Source organism: Agelaius tricolor, unplaced genomic scaffold (assembly GCF_023055355.1).
Source record: "Agelaius tricolor isolate 1412-34295 unplaced genomic scaffold, bAgeTri1.0.p SCAF_1, whole genome shotgun sequence".
Lineage (NCBI taxonomy): Eukaryota > Metazoa > Chordata > Aves > Passeriformes > Icteridae > Agelaius > Agelaius tricolor.
In genome coordinates this window covers 498194-515925 of record NW_027269261.1, presented here as the reverse complement: position 1 = coordinate 515925, position 17732 = coordinate 498194, and the positions used below count along the sequence as shown (strand labels likewise).

Genomic DNA, 17732 nt, shown 5'->3' with positions numbered 1-17732 from the left:
TCTCTGGTATCTACCCCAGCAATCATCAGTTAATCTCAGAAATTCTGCGATGTGATCCATCTATTCCTCAACACATGATATTAAACCTAAGCAATAATGCCATGCATGAGTTATTCTTGCAGTGAGGCAAATCCCTCTCTAGGAGCCCAACTAAAAACTGGAGTGACATCTGCTGTTGTGCATGCAGTTTTAGAAAGATTTTTCATTTAGCAGCTATTTTGATTAAATAGACACAACACATCTTCTTATACACCTAAAACCAGGACATGTGCACTCACAGTCCCCTCAGAATTCTGCTCTTCTGGGACACACTCATATAAAGAACTCCTTGAAGGGGTTTTACATTCACAAAGACATCAAGTGCATACTGCTTTTATAAATTTTATTTTATGCCATATTTCAGTACCCAAAGGAGGGTTTTTTGTTATTAGAAATCTAAACTAATTTCTCTGCTGCTTTGCTTTGGGGATGAGTTCTTTATTTGGAAAGAAAAAAAAAAAAAAAAGAGGAGACTGGATTATTCAATAAAGGGTTCAGGTATTCCACTTTCTTAGCATTTTGTATTATATTCTTCTACCTAGTTAGTTTCAAAGGTAAGAAACAGCAAGGGCATCTTCAGCTGTCAGAGCTATTACCCAAATAACCTTGTTTCAGCTGAAAACAACTTTCAATTAGAAATGTTCCCAGCTGTAGAACATTAACACATCTGACTGGCCAGACCAAACAATTTATGGAACAAAACAGAATAAGTTATAGACAAATTCACAATTACAAGTAAAGCATCCTGACAGGACAGTTCAAAACCTGATTCAGCAAAGATATCTGGGTCAAACACAAACCATGGAAGTCAGTGCAATGTTGATCACAACTACATGACACTTCAGTGGTGCAAGGACAGGCAGTTTCAGGACATGCTTCCCAGGATCGTGATTTTAAATGCCCAAAAAGAACTCAAGTAAAAACTGAAAATCTAGTTTTCTTTTCCTCACTTCTGCTGGCAATCCCAAAGAAGAAACACATACAGCATACCAGGGTTAAGGTATGCAAAACCAAGTGAAGAATTTTTCCTACCTTCATTAGTTAGTGAAAAAATATTTTCTTGCTTAAAAATGAAGCAATGGAAAGCAGAAAGAGAGGAAAAGGGCTGGCATCAACAGGCAGCCATGTCACACAACTACTTGCTTAGCAGGCACAGTGCTGGTGCAGAGAAAATGTAAAATTAAGTAAATTAAAACTCACTTTTTGGAGTCACCCTGTGGACTGCAGTTCATGTGATGGAGGGGCCGTAGGTCAATCCTGTCTCTCTCCCATGCTCGTGCCCTCAGGCCCTCCTGAGGAGCCTTCATGGCTGTGGGTAGGTGGTTGTACGGTGGGGGCTCCCTCATGAAGTGCTGCTGGGCCTTTCCCCTTTTCAAAGCCCCTGGGAAACGATCTTGCCTTGCCAGAAAGTGCCCAAATCCCCAAAGCTCCCCAGTCCTCCAGCACACCATCCACCCTTGCTTCTCCACAGGTGGGATCCATCTCTGAGGGGAGCAGGGCAGTCTGGCACAGCTGCCCTGCATAACCGCCATCAGGAACCATCGGCTTCAAACCACCCTTGGCAAAGAGGAGCCGGGATTTTCTTTGTCTGTACCTTTTCTGAGGTCAGATCTCCAGGGTGCCTGTCCCTCCTGAAGCACTCACTGCACAAGGAAAAACCCCATTTTCCCTGCACCTTTCCCAGGACTGGGCTTTGTTGAGAGCCCTAGTCATTTTCAGGTTTCATTAAACGCAGCGATTTTTCTGCACCCTCCAGCAGCCGTCGTGAGGGCTCTCAAAATGGCGCCTGTGAGGGCTCTCAAAATGGCGCCCGTGAGGCACCTCAGGAGCCCTGTGGGGAGCACCTGGCTCCAGCAGCTGCCCTGCGCCTGCAGCGGCTCCCCTTAAACACATCTAAAATATGGGCAAAATGCCACTTGGCAGCGAGGAATTTAGGGGAGAAGAGTGGGAAACACAGCAGGAGAGCCTTATCTGGACCCAGGAGGTTTTTCATCCCATTTTCTCCCTCTGTTGAGCTGAGGCGTCAGCAAGTGGCTGGGCATGTATGTGGCAGGTGCATGCCAGGAGGAATATTAGTTACACAGTAATAAATGAGGGTGAAATAGTTTTGCTTCTGGCTCTTAAATAAGTCACAAAGTCTTCCAAGAACTGAAGGTACCACAGTTCTACAATTCCCTGGAAAAACCATTCAGCCATTGCCCGAGTGCACCATCCATCAGCAGGGCCTGCACAGCCCACACGCAAATGGTGACTCAGGGTCCTTCAGAGTCATTGCCACAGATTAGGGAACTCGGTTTTCCCCAAACCTCACAGGTTTTTTATCAGGGATAACATATCAGTCCACCAATGTCATAAAGCCTTAAAGAGACTAAATATAATGGTTTATAAAAAGAGGGCTACCAATCAGGTATAGCTGTTGACATTGCAGTGCTGCCACACAAATGCTTAGCAGACATCATGTAATAGTATTAGGAAAAAGAAAAAAAAAAAAAAGGCAGCTAGTATTTAATGTGTATTTAATGTGTACCTGAAGAGAGCTCATGTTCTCCAGACAAAAAATAACAAGGACACTAGTAATCAGTTTCCAGAAGGCAGACACAAACAGTTGGGGCCTTCCAGGCACTTGATAAAAGCTTGAATAAAAGCTTTTCATGTGCAAGCAGATTTAAAAGCTCAAGTTTATAAAGATGTTTGCAGTAAGGTGTGAAAATAAAATGTGTTTAATGATTAGGTCAAGCAACCCAATCCTGGAACCTGTTCTGCACTTAATTTTACTGGTGCCTGAAATAATGACATGGTGGCTCTACTTACAAACACTGTAACTACATTTCTGCTTCCAGCATAGAGAATTAATTTGTATATGCTTTTGAGCTTATGATGTGCAAGACTAATTTAAACCAGGCAATGCATACAGACAAAAAGCAAAGGTATTTCTTAACTGAGAATTTAATATCACAGTGTTACTGGTCAAAAAGTTATTTATTAGTACTGTGCAACTTGTCCCTGCTGACAAACATAGAAATGACTTGTATTTACAATAATGGATAAAAGCTACTAATATTCTAGAACTACCCATTGTAATATGGCTTCTCAAAAAGTCTGACTGGCAGATTGTAAGCATGCTGGAGGCAGTCCCTTTGCAATAAAGTCAGACTGTTTCTGCATCTTCAGAACAGCAGTAAATGCAGATCCAGTTAAAGTTCTTCCTATGACATGACTCAAAGATATTGATTTTTCTGAGATTGAAGAGTGTAATACTTACATGACTCAGATCTCATGGCACTGCTGAAAATGTGATATAGACCACATTTTGCTAACCAGCACAGCAAAATAAGGGCACAAGTAAAAGTCAAGAGTACAGGTTTTGGGTAAGGTGTGAATTGTTTTGTAAAAGCTCTACTGTGCCTGTGATATTCCAAGCACTATTTTCCTTACAAGCTTTGACAGCAATCAATACCCTCCTTACTGGGACAGATCTAACACTGTAGCGGCTGCTCAGCCTAAAAAACCCCAAACACTTGAATAAAAAAAATAAAAAAAAAAATTTAAACCAACAAACCAGTGTTATGCCACCAATATAGTAAGGTGAAGCTTCCCAAAGTCACAAACCTGTTTCTAGCCTGTCTTCAAGGATTAGCATCACACAAACATCCACTCTGAACAGCAGAGCACAGACTCTGAAGACATGATACAGTAAGGATTGCTGATATGTCTGACATTGCTGATCTTGAATTCCAACCAAATGCCAAGGGGAACAGGAATAAAACCAGAGTGGCTTCTCAGAGGCATTACAGCATATTTCATTCTGTCAACTTTGAAACACATGGGGAAACCCAACCATTTTTGCACCCAAATTTTATTAGAAAACATCAAGTTCAAAAGTTACTTTATGTTGCTGTTAGATTGAGTCAAAATTCTTTTTACTTGGATTTTAAAAACTATCCAAAGTACTCCTCCTATGTTACCCCTCAAAGATGAGACCACACTAAACACTAAAGGTTCAAGCCTACTGTAGTACAACTGAGAACTGAACCTATACTGTCCATAAACAGCAGAGCAAGCTGCTTATTTATCCTTTTTAGTTATAGCAGGAGGCAAAAATTTATTGTTATTAAAGTTACCTATATATGAAAAAATCTTTAGTTCAGGTATAAATGATTTTTAGCTACTTAGCAAAAATAAAATTTAATTTTTTCAGCTTTTTACTCTGTGACTTTCTTTTTGGGGGAGAATAAAAACCATTGTCAGCTCTGATTCAAGACCTGTGATTCGACCTTCAGATACCAAGACAAAAGAACACTCACGACTGCTTCTGCTTGAATATTGTCTTAATTTTCACTTCACAGCTGTAGTCACTAAACTCAACATTTTCCACACTGCATAACAAGCTGCTATTATAGGAAGTCAAATAGTATAATTCAGCACTCTGGGTCGGAGAGTCATAATTAGATGAAGTACTACCAAGATTCTTCTGTGCCTTAAAATGTGCACCATCATTTCACTTCATTATTCCTGTTGTTTTCATATAGTTCACAGCACATGGGAGGATCAAGATATGAAAGCAGCCTTATTAGCTTTCAAACCAGCCTTCAGCAGCCTCCATTCTCAACCCTTGTAACATTCTTGCACAAGTCCCCAAAGTAAGCCTTACAGCACTGAAGCAATCATTTCAGGTCATAAAAAGATAAAGAACTTTAAATAACTCTTTTTTTTTTTTTTTTTCCCCAGGGAGAAAATGATTACTTATGTTCTCAAAATTAAAAGAACTTTGTACAAAAGGCCTGGAAAGATCAGGTTTTAATTACATATTTCAAAACTGAGTTATATATAACAATTCTACTGCTTATATGCAGTAAATAAATATATTAAAATCTAAAGCGAGCAGGAAAAAAATAGGCAGACTATATGACAACTGACTCGGATGTTTTCTGGAAATGCACCATGCATGATTTGTCCCTTGTGACTGAAGACAAAGAGGGAGAAGAAAAGTGGCAAAGAAAATGAGCTTAAGTAAGAAAATGTAGCACCCTTTTTGATCTTGCATGCAAGCTGAGAATGAGAAAAAGTTTTGATCATTCAGTCTACAGTCTTATTTAAAGATCAAAACAATTCTGAGCAGCTTAAAGCCTTACTTCATTAAAAGAAGCCATGCACAGTCAAAGAGTTAATTGAATGGTAAGTGGGACATTCTTGCAGCTTTGCTTGAATGATAGAAACTTCATTACAGACTGCCCTGTATTCCACAGAAGATAATCAAGGTCCACGTACAAAAGTTTTTTCCACCCAGTCTGCCATTTCTTTCCAAATCTTCTATTACCTACCTGATACCTCAAGAGCTACAGGTTGAGATTTGTAACTTGCTAAATAAATTACATATATGAATTTAAATCTTTCACCATTTAGAAATAGAAACTGCATATACATATAGTATATGGTGACAAAAACTTCAGGACAAAATTAAAAACAAGTGGCTCAAGGTATCTGCTAAGCTTTTTTTTACCTACAAAATTAAAAATATCAGTGATTCAAGTCTCTTTAGATGTGTAAAGCTTTTGCTGAGACTGTATAAATCCTAATACATAACATATTTTCTCAGCAAGTGAATCCATTTTTCCCATTCCTTTGAAGATGCCACAGAGCTAACCAACATCCAAAACCTTCCTTAATGCAGAGGGAACAGGTTGAACATTTGAAAATGCTTGAGAGCACAGCAGATTAACAATGAGAAGAGTATTCAATGGCCAGCTGTTGAATTTAAAATTTCTGTCTGCTGTCCACCCTCTAACCCATTCAAATATTTTAACACATTATATATTAGCCTGCCTTCAATTCAGTGTTGTCTTGCTAAACAACACAAATCACGTTAGATCAGAGCTAATTTTGATCTTCAATTATGTATGAGAGATCCAAAATCAGGTTGGCTGTCTCCAGAGCCACTTGCAGGCCACTGCACTTGGCAGCAAAGCAATCCAGAACCCGGAGGTCAGCAACCTTTACTGAGGGCTCTTGAGGGCAGCCCTGCAAAACAGGAGAGCCAGACTGGCCTTGCAAACAGCTCCAGCTGAGGTCTTCTGTGCTACCACTCACCCCACAGCCACATTTTGAAACTAAACCTGACCACCTGGAGACACAGGGAGAACCTGGGGGAACAAACCAGCAGTGCCCATACACCACATCTGTCAGGACTTCTTCTCCATCGTGACTCAGAGAGCGAGCTACAGACTCCAGGGAACGGCCAAACCCCTCAGCAACCAATTGGTACTGTGTCTGAGAACAACCCAGGTCTCTGAAAGTGCTGGCAGGCAGGCTAGAACTCTAAAAAAGAAACCAGAACCAGGAAAGCAAAGTTGGAACACTGTTTCACAGAAATAATTTTAAGCATGTATCATACTGCTGCTTTTTTTTCCCCCCCAAAACAGATGGTTCAGTTCTAACTAAAAAATGTTTCATTATTATCCCACAATAGGAAAGTCAAAGTGGAGTTCTGCATGATCATCTTTCAATATAAAAACTCTACATATTTTCAACACTTAAAAACATGCAGTTACTACAACAGATACTAAAGTAAGATCAACAAGTACAAATATAGTGTTAAGTTTAAAAGATATAAATAAAACTGAGTGCTTCAAATGGACTCCTTATTTTATATTAGTAGTTACCAAAAATGCCACATAAATCTAGAAAGAGACAAGTGTTTTACTGTTGCAGTGATTCTACATAAATTCTTGTTTCTTTAGTACACTAGGCATCTTTGAAACCCTTACACCTTACGTACCTTGTGTCTTATGTATGAAGCCAGGTGAGTTTCTGTACAGCCCCCTCCTAATAATGCCAAAGGTTCCTTCACTGTTAACTGCAACACGTGTTCTGCAGTTTCACAGACACGCTGAAAATCACAGGAAATTCTTGTTAGACATACCACAATTAATAGGATTTGTGCCCATTGAAAAAAACACTGAAAATAAAATTTTCAGTAATTTCTGGTAGAGATTCCATGAAGTTGAATTACATGTGGATAAAGCTGCTGAGAGATTTCCAAGACCTTGTTCACTTAATGAGAAAGTCCCTTTATTTATCCACACTATGGAAAGGCAGAAATAAAAAGCTGCATTTTAATCCTTCTTTTTTCAAAACAGGTCTATATATAAAAAGTCAATCAGTATCAATGACACTTCCAGACCAACTGTTCAATGCAAAACAATGCTTGACTATGTGTTGCTGCTGGCTTTTTGCTAGGTAGTTTTGATTTTAATGTTCTCATAGATCAAGTAATGAAAATGAGAATATTTATCCAGCACTGGCCTCAAGAACAGGTGAAAGATGTACCTGCCCCAAAACAATTTCCTGTATTAAAACAGAGCCATTAAATGAACATGAGCACTTCAAGGATTTTGAAATTCTGGAAACAAATAGACTTAATTTTTGTACTGAAAAAACTATGTTTCTAAACTCAATGTATTTCATATTTCTCAGTAGTTTTCCATTAAAAACATGACTTTCCAAGAAAATATTTGAAGAAAATCTACCTACCTTCAACTCATCCCATGCTGTTTCACTTCTGTTACAGAGTATCAGGCTGCAGATAACTGTGTCCTCAGGAATTAGATGTAGAAAATGCTTTGAAGCAATACTCTCAACATACAAATCTTTCAAGCTGCCGTAACAGCCAGGAGGCAGCGAATGTATGGAAGCTATAGGCTGTGAACCTGTCAATTAAAAAAGGAGAAAACAGTATGTGGCAGCATCAGAACAGCTAGCTGATGCATTTCATAAAGCATTCACCTTTATTCCTCTTGGCTTTTTAAGTTATATACATTGTTCAATACCTGTCATTTCAATTCACAACGGAAATCACAGAAAGCAACACTTGTAGAGTGCAAGACTTGGTGGCAATTTGAGATTAAAGAAAGTAACTGTTTCATTTGCCTTGAATCAAAGTTTGAAAACAAACTGGAATTGGATATCCCTCATGCCACAAGCAGTACCACCTGTGGTATGCCACCATAAGGACCCACACAGAAGACCTAGTCACCTCGAAAAATGGTTTTTGGGCTAGAAAAGAGCAACTCTTGCTCGGTGGCTAAGGTAGAGGGAAATTAGAGACCCTGCTCTGCCATGACACCAGGCCAGCTCTCCTCACAGTGACAGCTGCAGGATGACGGCTCAGGCAGAGAACTGGCCTGTTACCTGTCACACGGCCCAGGGGCTCCATCAGGGACAGCCCAGCCCTGTCCACGGCCACGACACCCTGCTCCTTCAGGAACTGCTTCAAGGAGGGATGCATCACCTTCTGGCACACCACAAGGCCCACCTCATCCTTAACCAGCTGCTTCCCCACATTCAGCAACTGATTCAGCTCCGACACTTCCAGAGAAACTCCGTGATGGACTGCTATAGTTCCTTCCTCAGGGTTAGAGCCGTCCCCTGACATGGACACACTGAAAAGGGCAATGTTGATCATGTTTGAACCGGTCCTTTTGACAGCAAGTGGTTTTCCCAACTGGATTTCTGGCGCTTCTATCAGCAGTCCAGGAAGGACTGTAGAATCCACAACTCTTCCACCTTTCACAGGTATTACCACACACTTCCCTAAAGCAGCATTAGTCTCAACGTGACATGGAACAGTAAATATAAAAGCCTTTAAAACCAGTGAGGTGAGATGATCAACTTCAGTTTTATTAAGCATGCAAGCAGGTTTGCTTGTTAAAATGCTCCGAACCAAACAAACAAGGGTCTCAACACTGCTAAAATCCACAGACACCCGGCAACCACAGGCCTCAGATTTCAGGTGGTCCATGCACAGACTCAGAAGATGCTTGCTTATTTTAATGACAGTAAAAGGTGCAACATTCAGGCTCCTGAAATTTTCAATGAAGCCACAGCAAAGGATGGCAGTGAACAAGCCACAGTCACTGAACCGTGACACGTGGTTCCGTACAGAGGCTGTCAGGACACGCAGCACGGGCTGGCTGAGGGAAAGGTGCCCCAGGAGGGCTGAGGACTGGGAAGTGGTACAAACACAGCCCCCCACACCATTGTGGAGCTGCTTGAGTCGACCAGCAGGACCGTAGGAAGATTTTAATATCCCACTCAGCAGAGACAGCGACTGACTCACTGCATCTCTAGTTAGCGGCTCACTAATAAATAACGGAGGCTTTTTAGCTTCAAGGCGAGACATTCTGAAGATAAGATTTTAATTCTAGCCAGAAACACATTTCATTTTTACTTGGATCGATAACTCATTGCACTTTTAAATTTTAGTAGTACATCTTAATTCTTTGCAGGCAAGGATTATTATTTTCAGTGCAAAACAGTATATTTAACATTCCTGAAACTACTCATCACAGCTCTCTTAAAACGAGGCTTAAATCATGTTGCAAAACGGAAAAATAGTGACAGCAGGAAGCTATTTCATTATGGACGATCTCTTCTGGCTTCTGAATGAGATTGAGCAGACTTTTTCGCAACAAAATTCACAAGCATGCTTCCTATATGAACACCTATGAGTGACAGTCCTGCTACAAGCAGAAAGTTCTTCCTACTCCAGGAAGTTTTCTTCATCTTTTCTGGCAACAGACACAGATGAAAACCTTCAAGCTTAGTTATACCTACAATAAAAACCAGAAAGATATTAGAATAATTGTTGGAATACTAAGTCCGAGTTCTAACAAAAAATCTTCTAAAAATATTGTATAGCTTGACCTATTTTAGTTTTCACCGGAAAAAGTCACAGAAGGACAAATACTGCATCAAAAAATCATTTAGGTTGGAAAAAACCTTTGAAGTTGAGTCCTGCTGTTACTCCAGCAGTGCCAAGCCACCACTGAACCACATCCCCAAATGCCACATTTGTGCACCCATTAAACACCTCCAGGAATGGTGACATGGCCACCTCCTTGGGCAGCCTGTGCCAGTGCTTGACAACCCTTCCTGTGAAGACAGTTTTCCTAATATCCAAACTAAACCTCCCCTGGTGCAACCTGCGGCCATTTTCTCTTGTCCTAGCACTTGTCACTCGGGAGAAGAGCCTGACCCCCAGCTGCCTGCAGCATCCTTCCAGGTGTTGTAGGAAACAATAATAAGGCTGCCTTGAGCCTTCTTTTCCCCAGGCTGAGCTCCCTCAGCACTGCTCACAGGAGCACTGCCCTTCTCAGGACTCATTCAGTAGCTCAGTGTCCCCCGGCAGTGCCGAGCACAGGGGACAGTCACTGTCAGCGCACGCTGGCTCACATTCAGCTGCTGTCACAGCATTCCGAGGAATGTCTCCAGCCACTCTTCCCTATAACTCAGCATGGGGCTGTGACCCAGTGCAGGACACAGCACTGGGCCTGTTGAACCTCCACTGGCCTATGCATTCTATAATGCTTTTTAACTGAGAAAATCTACTAATATGATTTTACTACAAACACAGAGAGTGCATCAATTATACCTGTTTATTAGTAACTTCAATTCTGACCACTGGTCTGTACTCTTACCAGCAGGTCTGTAAGTAGCAGGCTACCATCAACTTCACTGAAATCCCAGAACTACAGCAATTTCCAGCTGATTTTACACAAGAACAAAAGAACTCAACTAGTCAGCATTGCTTGCCAGGCAACAGAAACAACAGCTTTTGATGTTCAAACAACTTCAAGAAATCTGGCTCAAACAAAGGTTTCTTACTTCAAGAGGCCCACAAAGAAAGCTTTTCAGTTCTTACAACAGTAAAACTTAAGTCAATGCTTATTTACGTTTCTATGTGAACTCTACAGTATTTACACTTGTACTTCATTTTGCTTCATTCTCTGCTGTAATCACCATCCCTACTGACACAGAATATGTTAATATGTACAGTCACAATTATTTCTGGGCAGTTTTAAGCCTAAAAGGACACAGTTATAGATCCAGTCTCATGAGTTTGACTGCTATCCTGAAGTTACTGGAGCTTGTTTTAAAATATCTTTAAGACATATAATACCCTCACTTAATTGATCTCATTATGTGGGATTTAGCAGTAGTTTTTGAGACTTATGATGCACTTTTTGGGTCCATGTAAGTACAAAAAATTAACTCAGTTGCAAAGGAGGATAAAACTCCAAAAGACTAAACTCAATTAATTCATCTTCTCCCTCAAAGACACAGATATAACTAATTAGGCAACTTACCCAAAAATCAATGTACTAATGCTATTTTTCTTTACTTTTGCGAGCGGTTTGCATCATGAATGCCAGAATTTCACGGTCTGGAGAAAAATCCTCTGTCTTCACTTGGAAAATAGGACTGGACTTCAAGTAATACCAGCCCCAGTGCACTAGCCCCAGGCTAGCTCCCATAACAATCAGAACTTTGTTGTCCTTCCAGAAGGTTTTAAGACCCATTGCAAACTGGCATCTACCTAGGTAAAGATAATTTATTATTTTAAACATATTCTAGAAATCCTTTTTTTCTTACTCTACAATAACAACACTGAACAGATGAAGCTGAATGTTAATACCTTTAATTGCAGTGCAGCAGATGACTAAAACACTGAACAAAAAGCCTTACTTTGTGAACCAAAAAAAAAAATAACCTCAATTCAGACATTTTGAAACGTTAATTGCTGCATTTGCTTCGAGCTTTGGCATGCTAAATCTTAAACACAACAAAGCTTTATCTAATTACAAGCACTACTGCCCAGATGGTAAGCATCTGAAGCCCAAAACCAGGTTCAAAATACACCTTCCCCCTATAGTTAATAAAATTCAATGAGTAGCTAGGCTCCTACGGCAATGCAGAACTTTGAAATTGCAGGCAAAACAAGGTGTGAAGCTTCTGACACCACTTTACCTTTGTGCAGCTTTGCCTGACCACCTTATAGTATGCAGAAGTGGCACCATTACAAAGAGAGCAACAAATTAATCCTTATGTAATGAGAAACTGGAAAAAAACTACTTTTCATGGGATTTCTCAAGCACACTCATGTTTTATACCAAAATACCTCGCTGGTTTGAGCGGCTACAAAGCTGTAACTACTCGGAGAGGAAATGCTCCCACAGCCGGCCCAGCTCCGTGTCCCTGGCAGGTGTAACCCGCCCCACCAACCACCCCTCCATCGCGCTACGGAGCCCTCACAGCCCACTCCTCCTCCTCCTCCTTCCCCGGACCCAGCCACCTTGAGGCGCGGGCGGCTGAGAGGCAGCGGCGGCTGAGGGCACAGACCGCGGGCACGGCGCACCTAAGGCTTCTCCCCACCCCAGGAGCGAGCGAGCAAGGAAGGTGCTACCAAGGAGCCTTCTCGGGGAGGAGAGCACTCGCCCGGCCCTCACACGTTCAAACGCGCCCCGGCAGGAAGAAGAAGCGCTGAGGGAAGCACGGCCCCGGACGTGCCGCGCCGCCCCTCGCGCCCGCCATTAGCCGCGCGCAGCGTCACAAGCGGCGCGGCCCGCCCCGCCTCAGGCGCCGGCGGCCATTTTGCGTGCGGGCAGCGCGGGGCGGGTGGTGGCGACGGGTGCGGCCATTTTGGGTAGGGCAGAGAAGCGGTGGGAGGCGGGCACGGCGTGGGGAGGGGTACGGCCACGGCTACTTAATGCCGCCCGGTTCTAGCGGTCGCTCCTTGGGCTCTGGCTCTGCTCTTCTCCTCGGTCAAACCTCTGAGGGGAGGCTTGGACAGCCGGAACTCTAGCGGCGGTGCTGGCCGGCTCCCACCGAGCCTGCCTCAGCCTCCGGTGCCGTCTCAGCTGCTCTGTCCCGTTCCTCACCCCGCCCAGCCTGGCTAGGCAGAAAAATACGTGTATATATCTCTGATTTTTCTTCTTTGCATACCTGCTACTGTAGCCACTCCGCCTTACACTTTCGCCCAGCTGTCTGTGGCTTCCTGTGGGCGGGCAGAAGTGCCCCGGCCAAAACAAGTTCAAATAACTTTGTTCCCTGACCTCCGCTTTTCCTTAGCTTTTCTGCTTTCCTGTATTCACTTTTCCTGTATTCACTCCTGTAAGTACAAGAAATACTCCTGTGAATACAGTTGTACTTCTCCTGTGTTCACTGTTCTCTCTACTCGTGTCAAGGATATCTCGTTTTATATTCATTTGTTAATGAATGGGTTTGTTTTCAATTTCGTTTATAGTTGCAGAGTTTTTGACTGTAGCCAAAAGACAAGTATTTAATGCCTGATCTTCATGCAGAAAGGAATATAATTTTTAAATTCTATAGTAATTTTTCATTGTTAATTGCATTCAGCTGTTCCACAAAAGTTAAAAAAGATAATAGTACGTGTTGGTGGCCCTCTGGTGCTCCTCAGAACCTCTCCTCCCTATAGTTCTAGGCAGTTCTGTGGTGACTGGGTCATGTTTTGGAAATTGCCTTCTTGAGTGTTAAAGGTGAATGGGCAGTTCATGAATGAAGGAGTGTGAATAACAATGAGGAGAAAAGGCGCTGACTGGCTGGAAGAGTATTTTTCAAGGGCTAAGTGGAGTAATTGGCAGCAGTGGGCATAGAAATCCTGAATGGCAAATGGGAAGATTGCAGTGTGTCTTTTCAGCACTGGGGATGCTTTACTGGATGTGTGAGTAGCTGAGCATTGCACTGCTCACCCCAAGCTTAGGATCCAGTCCTGGAAACTGACCAGTGCTGGACGGGAAAGTTTTTTTTATGTTGTGATAGTTCATTTCATACTACAAAAATAGTTAATATCAACTTATCCTACTGAGTTCCTTAGTGAGCGTTTGTTTGTTTCTGCCGTTCCAGGTGCCCCCTCTCCCCACCCAGGGATGGGCAGTGGGTGAAGCTTGCTGCTGTATCTCCAAGTGTGTGCCAGGAGTTTTCAGTTCCTCCTCCCTCTGAGCTCTGCATTTCTCACCACAGGAAGCTGCTTTGCTAAGGTAAGATGCTGTTCATCAGCTGGCAGAGGACACCTGAGCTTGCTCTCTGGGTCACTGTGTTTTCTGGCTTCTCCTGAGTACCCACCGCTCCATTTGACTCAAATTTAGGAAAGAAGGATATTCTGCCACATTATTTTTAAAGTGTGTCTCACTCTAGCTACAGGCAACCTATGTGTTTGATTCTAAATCATATCTTCATGCACAGGTTGTATCAACATTTTAGGCCTTGGAGTACTACACATCCCACATCAGGACTTGTTTTTTGTATACACACATATATATATATGTGTGTGTGTATATATAGTCTTGTGAGGAGGTTTTTCTGCCATATTTGCTTATCTTCATATGTCCTTATGGCACTTACTTGAGGTTTGCAACACAAAAAGCATTCCATGACACAGAATCTTGCCATCTAACAGTAGCAGTTGTAACAGATCTGTGTTTTTGGTGCTTGGTGTTTTTTTAAAACACAGGAAATGGCAAAGTATTTTGGGGCTAGTTGTTGTTTTTTTCCTGAACAATTGATGAGTAGTTTTCCTCATCTTCTGATGCCTTAGTATTGAGTATTTTTTCACCTGTGTCACTTCAGTGATTTCCCTGATGGTTCACACATAAAATATTTTCCTTTTTGTGTTCTGTGGATTTGCTTACATTTTGTCTGTCTGCTCTATTTCCTTTGTCTTATCTGTGTGGTCAGTGCAAAGAATGGGGTAGTTGGCAAACTCCCAAAGTCAGCTTACTCCCAGGAAGAGCAAACTGAACCAAAGCTAACTTTTCTTGTGCATCCTTTTCCTTTTTATGTTTTTCTTCTATTATTTTGTAAATTGTATTTGGAGGGAATTGCTGCCTGCCAGCAGTTCTTACATGAGTAGTAGCAGACATGTTGTAACAGTATTATTCTGGAAAGTAAATTGCTACCAGAAAGAAATGAGTGATGCCAGGGTAAGTTCAGCTGAATTTACTGCATGACTGAACTGAACTGGGATGTTTCAAGTGGCCCAGAGCTCTGTTCTTTCCATTGTGTTTCTCAAAATTGCCATCAGTAAAGTTGTCAGGATTTAATCTGAAAACATGGAGATGTTTCCAGGGCTGTTTGGTGCAAGGAAGAATGATAGCAGCATGGCACAAGGCATGATGGTATTCCAGCTTCTGTGTGCAGGCCTGTTGGGGATCTTAAGATTAAAATCATATGTGCTTCACTGTTTCATTTTAAAGTGGGTGTTTATCTTGGTTTGCACTTTTTTGAAGTCAAACAGTGATAACAACTGCATTTTGAAACATATAAGTGTAGTGCCTGACAGAAACACACATCCCCAACCTGACTTAGGTCCTGAAATTTGACAGCTCTCTCACAGTACTTAATAAATTGAAGTATGCAATGAGAAATGTGTACACATTCCTCAGTTTTTAATGGTATTACTTAGGATCCCAAATTAAGTGATTTAGGTCCTGTTTGGGATAAGCAAGGGAGGAGGAAGTCCAAAGTTCACTTTACTTTTGTGCAACCACCATAGGAGTTGGGTTATGCTGCTTTATGTGTGTAATATAAAATTTTAAATATACATAACGTGTATGGATGGATACCAGGTGAGCCAAAAGCTATAGCTTCTTTCTTGAAAGAGTTCTAAGTTTGTGTTTTCTGTGTTGGATGCAAAGTGCCTCCAAAGTTATGAGGCTGAATTAAAGAAACCAACACAGGTAGCTAAGTAATTGTCCTTTAAATAAGAATTTTCCTTGTTTTCTTAAAAACAGAGTGTAGGGTTTGAAGAACAGTAGTCATGAAGGAAAGGGCCACAGATGTGAAATTCATTCTCAATTGCCACAGAGATCACTTTTAATTGGTTTTTTTATAGGACCAGCTTACACTGACCTATCATGGCATCCAACAAATTTGTCATTAAGGTAAGCAGAATGTCAAGCTTTAAAAAAAATAATAAATCTGTAATACTGCCTAGAATGTGTCTGTTGATACTAAAAGTGCATCCTTCAGGTTTCTGGTCATGGTAGCATACCTTATATGAGCTTTTCTCTGCCTCTGGAAGCAAGCTTGGAATTGCTGCTGTATCATGGCAGAGTGTGTCTGGGGTCAGCTGAGGATGAAAAGGCTGTAACTAAAAGTGATTAGTTGTGCAGCGAGAATTAGAAACTGCATGAATTCTCAATAAAACACTATTTTGCTACCTGAAGTAAAATTTTGGGTGGATTCTTTTCTTACTGTAACCTTGTAATGCTATTTATGTACTTCCCAGTTCTGAGGGTTCCTGGTTTAAGTTGTAGCAATGTTCTTAAAGTATTAATTTATTTGTCTCTTTTCTGCCTCTTCTTCCATTTTCAGGGATTGATTGTTTCAGGTGCAATAAAATGCTATTGAAGTTCATTTTGTAAACAGTCCCAGACTTTTAGTTATGAGCTGAAGAACAAAACTTTTCAAAACATTCTGTAATAAACATAACACTTCATAATTCTACTACTGTGACTATACTAGCTAATCAATAAATAAACCTAATTGTGATTAGCACAACATATTATTCTCTTGGAAGTGTTTTTCCAGGAGTTTTCATAACACAACAGATTTTTCTTCTGTGGGTATGCTTGGAGTTTTTTGGAGGGCAACTGCAAAATCCTTCCTGAGTGATCAGGCTGTGGAAGCTGTCAAAGCTTGGTTTTGTGGGTAACCAACCTGTTTAATGAGAAGACCAAGCACTTAATTTTTTGTGTGCCGCATGTTCTTTTCCAAGGAAAACCGCTGTCATTTAGTGGCATGTTTGCTTTATATTTTTACTGTTTAACAGGACTGTAAACCTCCAGAAGGTTAACAGGATCATGTTATTCACTGCTGCTGAGTTGATAGAGGGACTTAGAGGAGAAATATATTTGATTTTCAGCACATTTTAGCTGATACTCTGAGTCTGTGCACCACTGATGTGGATAACAGCAGGAGCCAAGGCTGAAGGCATTGCTTTTCTCAGCTGAGAACTCTTGATATCATCAATATTCATGTAAGTGCCCAATAAAAAAAAGTAGTGTGAGTTGGCATGTCTTTACTCAATATAAAGCCTGCAGACTCTTGGTGTCTGACCTGCATCATTACAGCTTCATTTTTCAGCAAGGATGTGTAACTGGTATTCAGCATGGACCTTGCGGTCGCTGAGTTTAGCATCCCTGACTGCCTGAGCAAGGGCTAGGTTCTCACTGAGCATGTCTGTAGGTAAGAGTACCACAGATAAAGCTTTTGAAAATTATAATGGAATACAACTTTTTCTTTCTTACAGTATCTGAGAAATGAGAGTAAGTTTTTAAGTTTTTGCATGTACCAAATGCTGAAAATTAACTTTACCTGGACCTGATTGAAATTCACTTTGTGCACAGATTAACGTTTTACTTGTTAGGTCACAGATTTTGTATGTCAAGTTTTGCTTCTTTAAATACACTGGATTTGTATTTCATGTGAATATTTTTTAAGACTTTTCAGCTTTCAGGTAAGTTTTGCACAGAAGATCTCCATGCAATAGATTCTTCATTAAAAACTATTTCCTGCTTGTCACTGCAGGCAGAGTACAGAGAATACTCTATTCTTTATTTTAGATTCCGTGTGTTTAAAGCTGATGGGAGTATTTTACTGAGTCTGAAAATGTTCAGGACAGATGTGTTGGAGCAAGTCCACAGGAGGGGCATGAAGATGGAGCCCCTCCCCTGTGAGGAAAGGCTGAGAGAATTGGGGTTGTTCAGCTGGAGAGGGCTTCAGGGTGACCTAATTGTGGCCTTCCAGTACCTGAAAGGAGCCTACAGGAAAGGTGTAAAGGGGCTGTTTCCTAGAGCATGTAGTGACAGGAAAAAGGGCAATGGCTTTAAATTGAA

The 17732-nt window shown here is 41.4% G+C and overlaps 4 protein-coding genes across 13 annotated transcripts in view; 1 reads left to right on the top strand and 3 right to left on the bottom strand.

The window, feature by feature from the left end:
* Nucleotides 1–2999: 2999 nt before the first annotated feature.
* MKKS (MKKS centrosomal shuttling protein) lies at nt 3000–9217 on the bottom strand. Its single transcript, XM_071436320.1, has 4 exons — nt 8227–9217; nt 7570–7745; nt 6815–6925; nt 3000–6354 (listed from the first exon to the last, which is right to left on the bottom strand). Exons 1-4 carry the CDS (start codon nt 9215–9217, stop codon nt 5914–5916), a joined length of 1719 nt encoding a protein of 572 aa, XP_071292421.1. The 3' UTR covers nt 3000–5913.
* On the bottom strand, nt 9217–9600 carry LOC139594923 (uncharacterized). The gene has a single exon (XM_071437653.1). It carries the CDS (start codon nt 9598–9600, stop codon nt 9454–9456), a length of 147 nt encoding a protein of 48 aa, XP_071293754.1. The 3' UTR covers nt 9217–9453.
* A 1604-nt stretch (nt 9601–11204) lies between these two features.
* On the bottom strand, nt 11205–12392 carry LOC139594677 (uncharacterized). Of its 6 annotated transcripts, none has more exons than XM_071437428.1 (2): nt 12285–12392; nt 11205–11417 (listed from the first exon to the last, which is right to left on the bottom strand). In XM_071437428.1, the coding sequence occupies exon 2, from the start codon at nt 11394–11396 to the stop codon at nt 11205–11207; it is 192 nt and encodes a 63-aa protein (XP_071293529.1). In that variant the 5' UTR covers nt 11397–11417; nt 12285–12392. The 6 variants fall into 6 exon arrangements, with proteins under 6 accessions (XP_071293529.1, XP_071293435.1, XP_071293345.1 ...); XM_071437334.1 differs by having other exon boundaries at nt 11205–11409; nt 12281–12383; XM_071437244.1 differs by having other exon boundaries at nt 11205–11409; nt 12233–12368.
* Nucleotides 12393–12406: 14 nt separating this feature from the next.
* Nucleotides 12407–17732, top strand: part of SLX4IP (SLX4 interacting protein) — a 71573-nt gene continuing 66247 nt past the window's right edge. Inside the window, exons 1-4 of one of the 5 annotated variants that reach the window (XM_071436900.1) lie at nt 12565–12987; nt 13741–13874; nt 15728–15776; nt 16760–16873. Coding sequence is in view for 3 of the 5 variants with exons in the window: in XM_071436723.1 (XP_071292824.1) it covers nt 15750–15776 (27 nt within the window). In the remaining 2 variants the exon portion in view is untranslated. Of the gene's footprint in view, nt 12521–12564; nt 12988–13740; nt 13875–15727; nt 15777–16759; nt 16874–17732 lie in introns of those variants that run through there. The other 4 variants (XM_071436723.1, XM_071436809.1, XM_071436635.1 and 1 more) reach the window with 4 other exon arrangements.

Excerpts from the sequence above, each read along its gene's own strand:
- LOC139594923 (XM_071437653.1), bottom strand. The coding sequence starts at position 9,600 with ATGAAGAAAACTTCCTGGAGTAGGAAGAACTTTCTGCTTGTAGCAGGA.
- MKKS (XM_071436320.1), bottom strand. The coding sequence starts at position 9,217 with ATGTCTCGCCTTGAAGCTAAAAAGCCTCCGTTATTTATTAGTGAGCCG. Across the intron at positions 7,746-8,226 it reads GCCCCTGGGCCGTGTGACAG|GTTCACAGCCTATAGCTTCC; the intron begins GTAACAGGCCAG and ends TTTAATTGACAG. Across the intron at positions 6,355-6,814 it reads CTTCATACATAAGACACAAG|AGTTCTAGCCTGCCTGCCAG; the intron begins GTACGTAAGGTG and ends TTTCTTTTTTAG.
- LOC139594677 (XM_071437428.1), bottom strand. The coding sequence starts at position 11,396 with ATGGGTCTTAAAACCTTCTGGAAGGACAACAAAGTTCTGATTGTTATG.